Below are 12,023 nucleotides of genomic sequence, written 5' to 3' on the forward strand. Positions count from 1 at the left end.
AACTCAAGGTCTGAGTTGTTAGCTTAACAAAAATTATGTAATTTCTGTAAAAGTGCTGAAAAGAGACGTTCTCAATAAATTGTCCAATTGGCCGCTCATCCAATGACACTCCTGAGAGTTAGCCAGTGAATTGCATTGCTATTACGTATTATGTCAAACCAAATCCAGCAGACAAGCAAGACAATGGTGTTGCGCAAATCCTGATTTTCTAGCATTAAAAAAAGGCTGCTGCAGTTTGTCTCAGTGTCATGCGTCAATACTCACAAACCTCTCCTGCAACAGCCAAAATGCTTTTTTTAGGGTGATACTGAAAAACAGCTGCAAAATAACTAGCTAGTGTTTAACAAAAAAAGATTCCTGAAATGTATTCATAACAAAGATATAACTGTTACTACCTTTTTAAAAAAAAGAGCAACACTGAGCAACACTTTGTGCTAAGCTAACAAATCAGCAGCGTGAGCTTAACGCAAAAACTAAAAACAAGAGGAAAAAGCTAACCTGACACTCGTCATGTCATCTAAAAGCAACTTTAACACACATGTTTTTATTTATTTCATGTTAAAACTGAAATGTAAAATTGTATCTTAAGCAGGTATATTTCTTTCACAGGAGAATATAATACCTAGCTTAACGGCCTTAGCAGGTCAAAGTAGCAGGAAACGTATTTACAGTACAAAAATTAGTGTTATCTTCACACCTCTCTGCTCAGAGAGGAAGCAAGGGTATCAGATATGACAAAAATGTTATATTTGAGACATATTTGCCTGTACCAAAATATATGTACGTGATAAGCTAATATGGAGCGATAAAATCAGCTAGTGGTTTAACTCTAGGTCACAGCTATGAATTACCTATGTTATGTTTTGCTTGAAAAATGACAATCTCTGGAGAGAAAAGGTATATGCTAAAAAATTCTGGTATGTTTCTGAAAATGTTATGCAGCAATGTAAAGTGAATGTGATCTGTAATTGCTGACTGAAATGAATATTTTATTTTGCAAGTCATACACGACCACAGATGCAGCTTATTAACTTAAATTCTTACTCCTCTCACTCTTTGACAGATGGGATTCTTCCGTCGACGCTACAGAGAGATCATTGAGGCTGAAAAGAACAGAAAGGACAGTGATGAAAGCTGGGACTGGATGGATAAGGACCACTGAGACTTACAACGGGAGTCCCAGAGGAGCCAGTGAGATTAGGGATTCGGTTGCGAAAGATCCAATAGCACAGGGTCTCTCAGCCCAGCCGCCCCCTGTGGCATTGGGCCCTTCAGTCTTCCATATGTGGAAGAGAAGAATATTCTCCATATTTTTTGGAGACTTAATATTTTTGGGGGGAGGAGGGAGGGAGTCCAGGAAACAGGCTTCTGAGGTGACAAGGTGGCTTGCCAGCGGACACTTGCTGTGGAATTCAGCTAATCTCAAAGGAGGTATCACCCAGCCAGCAGAGCAGAGCTGTTGATGGAGGCTCACATCCGTACAGGGATGTGGAGACGGCATGAATACTGGTGGACAAGAAAACCCTCAGGGCTGTGTTACATAGCAAATTTATTTTTATACATATACTTTAAGCCATATTGTGTAAAAGTGAGCTTTGAAAAGAGTTGGGGTTTTGAATGCCATTATAAACATACTATATCTACGGTATGTTTTCTTAAAAGCACTGATGTTTGATAAGAATGAATGCCTTGGCCCCTTAGCTTTATTTTTTGTGCCAAAGATATGTCCAGTAGAGTATATGATTGGAATCATTTGTATATTCAGTTCATCCCAGATGCTGGGAGTGAAAGATTGTATCTTTTCTGTACTATTGCTGGCTGATGAAAATCTGTTTTACACATCTGATTGCCCATCCCCTCACATTTCTAATCAGCCAGAGCTAATTCTATGCTACAGTACCCGCACACTGTCCCCATGCAATGCACTAGTGTTTCCATTTGTGACACACTGTGAGGGCTCTCTCTGTCTTCATGATGACCGCTTTTTTCATGTTTCCATTGTTAACCATGCCTAAAATGCAAAAGATGGTTAAAAGATCATTCCTTTTGTTCTGGTCTGGCTTTCAGCTGATTCGCTGGTAGATGATAATATACAAAAGCTATTATTTCATAGATTAAACTTAAATCTTTATTCTTTAAAATGTTTCAAAATACCATGAGTTTTGAAAGTGGAATGTATAGTCAAGCAAATCTGACGTAAAGCTGCTTTTGGTAGGAGCAAAAACTGCTCAGGTATGCAAGGAGACTTTTATAATGGACGGCCAAACCTCCCAGGCTCGAGTGAACATAGTTTAGCTGAATGTCTTGTAAATTCTCACTGAAATACAGCAGAAAAGGATTTACTATTGTTCTTGAAATACCTGATCACAATTTATTTCCAAAACCTTCTCAGACTTTACCGGAGCATACCATTTTTAAGTTTACTGTTATGTTATCAGGCATTGGATTATAGTGCGAAATATGAGATATGTTGCTCTCCACAGCCAGATGAAAGACTGCAATAGGCGTCTACCTACAGTCATTTATAAGGGCTCGTGGTATGAGTAATGCCCTAAAAATAGGTGAGAATATGCTGCACTCAATCACTACACATACAGTATACAAGCTCTTTGGGGCTCCTGGGAAACGTTACTTTTAAGCCAGGGTTGAGGGATGTCAGTGCCCTGAAAAATCTGCCACCATACGAACCCACAGCTCCTCTCTGCTAAACCTTTTTCCCCCCCTACAGGATTGTCGGTTCTTTTAAATGCTAGATTTAATTGTGATTGAAATAACATATTAGCAAATTCTGTATTAAAGCTCCCCACAAATATATAAACAGTGAGAAAATTAAAATGTGGTAATATGGGAATCGCTGGTGCCTTGGTCCCCCTGCTTCTGGCACCTGTTGCTCAATACTCATAGGTCATACCCTACCCATTTTTGAACTTTGTTTTGATGTTAACTGCAAAGTTTTGTGTGTCTGTACTTTGCACATTTGCAACCCTATCTAGTTGAACAAACAGATAAATTCATGTTATCTTAAAAAAAACCCGAAAACTTTAATTATGCTCCAAAAAAGATTCAGTTTAAGAGTCAAAAGCTTTAACAATCAGCATTGGGTGATACGATTTACATTAAAATAGATATGCAGTATATAAGTATAAAGTACCTTTTGGTAATTCCTTTAGTAGACCAGTCAGATTTAAACGTGCAATGCCAAAGAACTAAAACTTTATCGTCACTTTATTGATCACTATGATTGCTTCGCTCTAAAATGTGCTGTATAGATCTTCTGACACCATTTACTTCCACTGGTAACACAGCGTATACTGTACACATCCACGCCTTCCCTCTGCATCTGTTAAACCGTTGCTATGTATTAATGCAGAGAAAACAACACTTGACTTTTTTTTTTTTTGGTAAAGTTTAACTGTGATGATTATACTTTGTTTTTATGTTTGTCACCTTTAATCGCATCGTTATTTGGGGTTTTGTTCTGAGTATACTACTGTCACTGAATATCATTTCCATTATAGTGTGCTGTACGTTTGATGTTTAAAATCATGTTCCAGCTGTATATTTATCTGTTGATGAATTTTAGAATGAAGTCTCTTGTTATCAACGTGGCTCCAGTGTTTGCTGCTTATTTGTGGTGAATGGTGCTCTCTGCTGGCAGCTTTTCTTCAGTCGCACCAAACAAAATTCAACAATGGGGAAAAACACAAAACTGCTTGTTCAGGTTTTTAGAAAATGCAATTTGGGGGGAAATACTATTAAAAAAATATTTTAATAAACTTTTCACTGATCATTTACACTAAGTACATGTGTAAGTAGATGTTCTTAGATACATTAGAGCTGAAATAACAACCAGTCCACAGAAAATGACCATTCTGATCAGCTAAAAATCCCCAAAATGGCAAATATATATTTATATTTTGATCTTGTGTCATTGTGAATTAAATATCATTGATTTTTTTTTCTTTTGGGCTACAGAACTTTATCTTTATTTTAAAGGGATAGGGTGGATTCGTTGGGTGCTGATGACTTTTTATACAAATGTATTGATACAGTATGATGGTGTAATATCATGAGTTTTAGAAAACACTACCATTTAACCTGAAAGTATAAAAAAATCCAAATTAGCCCATATCTTAAGCACTGAAAATAATGTGAATGCATTTTAAAGAAACCCTGGTCAGAAACAACATGTTATGTACAATATTCAATGTTTTAATGTCCTCTTTCTATTTTGCTAAGAGTTTTCCCATATCTTCTTGAAGATCCTAATAATTTGCTACTATACTTTCACTGACCATGTGCCAGAAAACTGTAAAACTCTCTTTAAAAGTTCAACCACACCTAACAAAGCATTATCTCAAAGAGTATGGCAACTAATCAGTCAATACATTAAAGCTTGATGAAGCTGCGTGCTGTTGATCAGGTGACACCAGTTGCTATGAAACACTGAAGTCAACAAGCTGCTGTGGTGAGCAAATCAATTATTAAAAAAGCTACCACGCTAAATACAGCAGGAATACAACAACATTTATGGTACTCGCTTTCTTTTGACCAGAGAGAATCAGTCTGTTAACTATGTCCTCATTGTTCGATCATGGGTTGATCAGGACTGTAGCAGTTGAGCAGGTGGTTGCACCAATTGCAATTCATATATGCCGCCTGGTGTTGCTGTGTGACAGCGCAGAGGAACCTGAACAATTCAGCCAGCTGGAGGGGGCAGCTCAGACTGTGGCTAAAGCTACTGAGAACATGGCAGCAGTGGCTTCCAGGTATGTACTGTTATGAAAATCATAATGTATAATACTTCAAATGAAGCAATAGCCTGCAGAGAGGAAAAAAGTATCTTTCAATTTAACCTTTTCTTGTAATTTCCTGCATCTTTGGAGCTAAAAGAGGCCACCCAAACACATAAGATATCAATGGAAAGGCCAGGATGTCCTCTATTGGGGACATCAGGACTTAGAAGGGTAGCTCAAATAAGTCACAAGATATAGACAAATGTCCATTACACAGGATCTAAATGAATAAGCTGGCTCTCGGGAGGATATAAGAAAATGAAATTTAATTATTTAATCTGTATGAAACTGAAATGTGTAATACAACCCAAATTGGGAAAGAGTTAGAATACTTATGTAAGAGAATGCAGAGATTCACAAATCTCAGGCATTATTCACAATAGAACATAGAACACAAATTAAATGTTTGAACTGAGAAAAAGGACGACTTCAGGAAAAACATTACCTCATTTTGAATTTTATGGATGCAACATGTCTCAAAAAACTGGGATGAAGGCAACAAAACAGTGGAAAAATAAGTGGTACTCAAGGGACATTTTACAGTTAAATAGATAAACTGGCAACAGGCCTGTGACATAAATAGGCATATGTTTTGTTTATTTAAAAGGGAAAATGTATTTTCATTCATTTGAGCACTTAAATTCATCTTGTAAAAATGCCAGATTTAGAGTGGCTGGGTTTCCCGACTTTGGATAAAAATAAGAGGCAGGAACATGTAGACTAATCATGTGGACAAATCAACCCCAACAAACACCGTGCTATGTGATTTAAACACTTTCATAATTAAAGAAGAAACCATTTAACAACAAAGTAATGTCTTTTGTGTTAACTAGTTTTTTAAAAACATGATTACAAAACAATTAAAATTGAAAATAAATAAGTTGGTCTGCTGGTAGTGAAACACAGGCTCCTCTGGTGGAGGGGACCTCAGAAAATAGCAGCTGTTAATGGCTTTTTGAACTGGGTGGAGGTGTTAACAATCCACATGAGGACTTCAAAGATCTGCTCCAGTCTAATCTTCATACTGGGTATTCTACAAACACAGCACTGCAACTTTAGACTTTAGACACAAGGTTGGACAACTTGAGTCATTTTTGTTTTGCTTTTGTTTTATTTATTTGTTTTTATTTTGTTATGGTTTTTTAATGAAGGCAACAGATTTTTTTTAGCATTAAAGTGTGGGGCAGTGATGCTAGTGTTAGCGTTGTTAGCATATTACCTTCAAGAGGCTAGCGGAGGATCAGGGCTTCATTTTACTGCAAGGTCCCGTCATATTCTTCTTATACCTGATTTAATCATCTAAGACATTTTAAGGAAGTGAAGATCAAGTTAAAATGTCCTTGTGTACCACCAACATTTCCTTTAAAGCTCTCCTTAGCAGTAGCAGTACTACTGGGCCAAACACAGAGAAATCCAGGTGGCTAGCCCTTCTCCTCTAGCCAATCAGATGGCTCATTTCCACTGTTCCTTTTAATTAAATTCTTTTTCCATTTCAAGTATTTATTGATGGCTTAATAATTAATTTAGAGTTATTAACTTACCTTTTGTTGTCTATTAAATCATTTAGTAAGATGTAATTATTAGTGAAGACTTAATTATTTCATAAATACTTTGATAAATGAATATTTTATTTCATTATTAATTAATAATTCATGAACAGCTCTAATTTGATGTGCATCACTCTCCTTTATGATCCTCTATCATTTTTCTCCCAAAAATAAAGAGAAACTTCTATCAAACGATGATGGGCAAACGTGTCTCAGCTTAAACATTTTATTTTTTTATGTCTTCTATTATCAATAAATGTGAGTTTGTGAGCTCTGTAAATAATTGCCTTTTGTTTTTATTTACTGTTTATACAGCATCCCAGCTTGGTTGGAATTGTGTTTGTATATATTATCTGATGAACAGCAGACTCTTTACTTCTAGGCAAATACGTGAGACGGAGGATGAAGTTTTTCACATGGAGATGTCCTCCCTGCTAGAGTCATTCGCTGTGTGTGGGCAGCATGTCCTGCTGGCAGCTCAGAAACTGAGTATCCAGCCAAGTTTAACTGAGCACAGAGAAGAGCTCGTCACTGCTACACAAAACGTTTTCCTTGGAATAGTCAAGGTAAAGTAAAAAAAGAAAAAAAAAAGCTGTCTGCAACTGTCCTAAAAATTATACCCAAATTAAAGCAGAGAGAAAACAAATAAGGTTAAAGCACTTAAAGGTTTCATTAGATTCCTCTTAGGCAGCTACATCTGCTTTTACTTTCTCAGAGGTTTCTTAAATGTTGACATTATTTAAAAACAACAGAAGACTCCCACACCGTCTGTTTTTAATTCACATGTGGAGAATCTCAGCAACTCAGCCATCATCTTAAGCCTTCTGGTGCTGTTTTGTAAAGAACATTTTTTTCCATTGTTAATTTTTAAGAACAGTAATTCTTTCCTGTTAGCTACTCACTGACTGTAATTTCATGACAATGTAGAAACTTTCTCCTCTGTTTCACTTTCAAAGTCTGAGCTGGCATAGCAACATATAATTCCGAGCATTATAACGATTTTAGCATTGACTCTGAATCACAGTTTGGAAGCTCAGAAACCAAATTTCATGGCGATCCAAACGGCAGCTGTTCATACAGTTCACTGAAGGTTTTCAGCCAAATGCAGCATAAAACCAAAGAGGCTCACCAAAGCCTATAGATGGATCTGTTTACATTTTGTCGTATTCTGTCAAAGCTGTTGAAATATTTCAATCATGGCCAAAATCTTTTAACTTATTGATTTACTGACAGTCTGACACCGTATTTTCATACTTCTTAAACATTAGGGAGTAAGCTGTAGAGCAGCAGTAACACAGTGACTTTTACCTTCTGCTCCTAGGTTCTGTTGGTGGATGATGATGCTGCTGTAAGGAAAGTTATAGCTGCTGCTGATCAGGTTTTGGAGTGTCTCTCTGAAGTTGGCTCCTCCTCAGATATCAAGTTTCTTCTTGAATCTTTCCAAATGTTTTCTGAGGCTCTTCTCCTCTTTAACAGACTGACAATGGAGAGAGCAAATTCCTTACGGGATCCCAGACAAACCAAACAACTCCTCGATTCCTTGGACACCCTGAGGAGGTGCATCTCCATGCTGCACACAGCCATGTGTACAACCATCAAACACCCTACCAATGAGCAAGCCCGAGAAGCCAAGAGGTACATTCTGGACAAAGTTCAGAATACTGTTGGTGACATTACAGCAACTCTCCAGAGTGACTGCCATGGAGGACCACTGGGGCCTTGTGGGTATTATACCTGGAAAAGTAAAAGTCTATTACAACTGCTCACTAGTCCCTCCACCTCCTCAATCCGAGACAGCAGCTTTGACTGCTTGGTCAGAGATCTTGTGTTTCACTGCATGGTCGTGGCAAACATGTCTCGCAGAGACTTTCAGCAAAGAGTGGTTTTCCACTGTCGTCACATCCTGCAGTTCTGGTCTGACATAAAAAGGCTTTTAAAGTCTTCTGAGGATTCTACACAGAGCTTTGAGAAGACCTGCACTTTCCTGCTCCAGCAAATACTAATGCTTGACAAAACTTTGATGACTACAGTTCTGTATCAAGTCATGGACACACTTCTTGTGGCTTCCTCCACAGCTGAGCAACTTTTAGGACACATCTTGGTTTTAGATTCCTCTACAAAGCTGGATCTGAACTTTATTCAGTCAGAAGTTGAGGATTTAATTTCCTGCACTGACAGACTAATCCAGGTCGCCAATTTTACCTCAGCTATGGCTCTCGATGCTAAGAGTTTAGAGAATGTGGAAAATTCCCGAGCATGCCTTTCGAGACTCAGGGCTCGAATCGCTCCCCTTTCGCTGGACCTGGCAGATAATTCAATGCAAACTGCTCAGAAGCTTCATGAAGTGTGTCAGAAATGGGAAGAGGAGACTGAGCAGCTTCAGGATGCTTTCAGTGATGTGATGGACATTAGGGAGTTCACCAGTATAGCTGTTAATGAGATGGTGAGTGATCGCCATGGATGTGACACAGCATACAGAGAACAAAGCTATGAACAGTTTAATGAACATGCAGCAAACCTGATTGGTCACATGAAGCTGGCGATTCACTCAGTGAGGAGGCATTTGGATAGAAGTGACGAACCCATCTACAGGAACGGCCTTTTGGTCCTTCTGAAGCAGGTTCAGTCATCTCAAGCCAAAGTAGCTGAGTCAGTCAGAGGCATGCTTAATGGATCCACGCTGAACGTGGAGGCATATTCTACATTTAGTGACAGCGTTTCCACCGTCATTGAGCATTTTAAGGTGCTTAGATCAGGATTGGATGGCCAACAGCATCCGCATCTCCTGAGCCCGCTGCGAGAGGGAGTTCGTCAGCTCGAAATTACACAGCCATGTCTGCCAGTCAAAGACAGCTGTGAACTGAGTGTGGACGATATGTTAAGAGGCTCGGATATTCCTTTTTTTGAAGTTTTGGAAAGAGAAACCAAACATGAGGAGAAGCACACAGATCAGGGACCCATAAAAGCCGAACCAGACCATAAAGTTGACAGCGATGATTTAACGTTCCCAGCTGTCTCAGATGAGCCTAAACTGATTCTCAAGCCTCTCAAATTTGACCTTTTACCCCTCTTGTATGAAGTTGTAACTGTGACTAAAGGGAAAGACGTGACACTGCTCAACCAGGCCTGCACCAGTGTTCTTGAGCTGTCAAACTGTTATGCCCAAGCTACAAAGGAAGCCTTGGTCATTGTCGATGCAGTTGACTGTCAGACTTTGGAAATCTTTAGGGCCGAGCTGGTGTCCCTGACTCCACTGCTCGTCCAGACAGCTCAAGAGACGGCGATGAGCTCAGCGATGAGCACGGAGAGCATCTTTAAGCACAGCACACAGTTTTCTGACCTTATTAATAACATTCGAAAGGTTTTGCTGCCAGCAGCTGGGACCTGGTATCACACTGTTTATAATGAGCTGCAAGGGAATCTACCAAATATGCCAGCCAGTTCTGCACAGCAACTCAATGAAGCAATGACTTTATGTGCTGACGTGGTCCAACTCTTGACATCGTCAGATTTAACCACACAAAGTGATGGTCAAGAAACATTGAGGGTTTTACACAGCAAGCTTACCAAAGCACAGAACAACACAAGGCAACTGATAGAGTTTTCCTCCGCATATGAAGGACAGTCAGATCAGCTAGAGGCACTTTGTATCCTCTGGAGTCTCTCCGTTCAGATTTTACTTAATTCTCTGGATAAGATTTTGGGAACATCGACTGCACTGAACCATTTGAACCCTCAGAAACAGCTCTCAGTGTTGTCTGAGAACTCGCTCCGAATCCAAGAGGCAACCAGGCTCACAAGCATAAACTGCAGAAGTGCTTATAAATCAAAGGAGTTAACCGGATACCAGGATGAACTGAAAAATCTGACTGAGGACTACCTTAAAACTGCAGAAGAATTTGATTTAATGCCAGGCGTGGTGCACCTTGCAAAATCAGAATTCTTCCAGAGAAAACTTTTGATTAAAATTCGAGTGCTTTTTGGTCATTTAAGCAAAGTGAATAAGGACTATGATACTACATTTCAAAATCTTCTCACAATTGCTCATTTCGCTGCTGAACACTTCAGAGAGAACAACACAGAAGATGCGGAGAAAAAGTTTGAACATGCGACACAAACGCTTGTTGAAAATGTAAAATCTGCTACAAGAAGAGTGGAGGACAGCTTAAATTACATCCATGACCCACGCGCTCGCTCCAATCTGAGGTCCATTAATGACCACCTGTCTTTTCAGATCTCAGATATAATCTGCAGGGCGAGGCTCATGCTAGAGACTCACTACATTTGTGACACACTCAGTCTGGATGTGCAGATACGCTGTTGGTCAGCAAAAGCTCATTACGTGGTGGAAGAGATCAGGAAGCAAGAAGGGATTCACCAAGAGGTTAAAGAGTACATAACGGCTGGACTACAGGGGAGAGCACCTGAGGATATTAGCAAAGTTTTGGCTAAAATCCCAACTAAAGTCAAAGAAGTGGAATTTACCTCTGACACAACAATAAATTCAAACCAGAAAGGCATTAAAGAAAATGTAGATGCTGCAAAAAGTAACATAAATATGGCATCTGGGGCCAAATATGGACCTAGAAATACTAAAAAAGATGTAAATATTGCATAATTGATCAGATTTTATTGTGTAATAAATCCATCATGTTGCAATAAACCATGTCCTAATTCTTCTCTGCAGGATAGTGCTGCATCTGGCTTGTGCCAAGAAGTCTCTTCCCTGACCTACACCTCCCTTTTTCTAAAGCAAGAAAGCAACAGCTGGGATCCCAAGGACAACAGAATCATCCAGGTGACCAGGAAGATGGCCGACACAATATGTTACATGACTCAGTATCTGAAGAAGAAAGGCCCAATAGCGGTAATGCCCACTAAAAGTCCCTCCACAACCGTCAACTAGATTTGCAGGCACACTAATCTACAATCTTTGTTTCTTTTTCTTTAGAATAAAGAGGCTTTTGTTTCTGCAGCCAAAGATGTGATCTCAAACTGCCAGTCAGTTACCCAGTTTATCAGAGTTATTGCCAACCACAGCCTCGACAAGCAGTGTGCAGTTGAACTCTCGCTAATTGTTGAGCAGATTCTCACCATTACAAATCAGCTCAGCATCATTTCCAGGTCAGGAAATTTTAAGCAGAAATCACACACTGAAAACTAAAAAAAAAGAAAGGTAATATGAGTATTTTCTTCTGCCTGCAAAGTGTCAATGCTGTGACTCCTGGGTGCAAATCTTCTGATGAGATCCTGGTAAAGAATGCACAAAATCTGCTCCAGACAGTCTTACGTGGGGTTCGAGCTGCAGAAACAGCATGCATTAAAGTAAATCCAACACCACAACCGCAAGCAGCAACTCTGGACTACAAATATATGATTCAGTGGCATCTTTTTATTATGCCCTATGAATTGCTTCCTTAAAACTGAACACTTGCACTCTGATTTCAGGGTCTGAAGCAGCCTGAGCCAAATTCGGATGGTGCAGAGGCTACAGCTTTGTGTTTCCAGTGGAAGAGAAACCTGGAGATCCATCGAGCCCAGCAGACCTCTAACCCAGATACAGATGAGCTGGGACTGAGGAAGACGTCAGCGCACCCTTTAGCCCCAAGTCTTGCCCCACATATTAATGTATAAGACAGCTACAACTGTATCTTGAAAAGGGAGAAAATAATTCATAAAA

General features: G+C 39.3%; 2 protein-coding genes across 3 annotated transcripts in view; both read left to right on the plus strand.

Annotated features, from left to right (window-relative positions):
• itga9 (integrin, alpha 9) overlaps positions 1-3,740 on the plus strand; it is a 48,724-nt gene extending 44,984 nt beyond the window's left edge. The window contains exon 28 of the mRNA XM_006800815.3: positions 1,064-3,740. Coding sequence (XP_006800878.2) covers positions 1,064-1,162 — 99 coding nt within the window. The 3' untranslated portion in view covers positions 1,163-3,740. The remainder of the gene's footprint in view (positions 1-1,063) is intronic.
• Positions 3,741-6,744: 3,004 nt separating this feature from the next.
• LOC118454910 (uncharacterized) lies at positions 6,745-11,977 on the plus strand. 2 transcript variants are annotated; one of them, XM_087849723.1, is made up of 6 exons: positions 6,745-6,909; positions 7,665-10,904; positions 11,031-11,210; positions 11,295-11,467; positions 11,551-11,668; positions 11,792-11,977. In XM_087849723.1, exons 1-6 carry the CDS (start codon positions 6,760-6,762, stop codon positions 11,975-11,977), a joined length of 4,047 nt encoding a protein of 1,348 aa, XP_087705849.1. In that variant the 5' UTR covers positions 6,745-6,759. The 2 variants fall into 2 exon arrangements, with proteins under 2 accessions (XP_087705849.1, XP_087705848.1); XM_087849722.1 differs by having other exon boundaries at positions 6,760-6,909; positions 7,665-10,946.
• The last annotated feature ends 46 nt before the right edge of the window (positions 11,978-12,023 follow it).

The sequence above is a fragment of the Neolamprologus brichardi genome, chromosome 13 (assembly GCF_056152115.1).
Source record: "Neolamprologus brichardi isolate AB-2024 chromosome 13, ASM5615211v1, whole genome shotgun sequence".
Lineage (NCBI taxonomy): Eukaryota > Metazoa > Chordata > Actinopteri > Cichliformes > Cichlidae > Neolamprologus > Neolamprologus brichardi.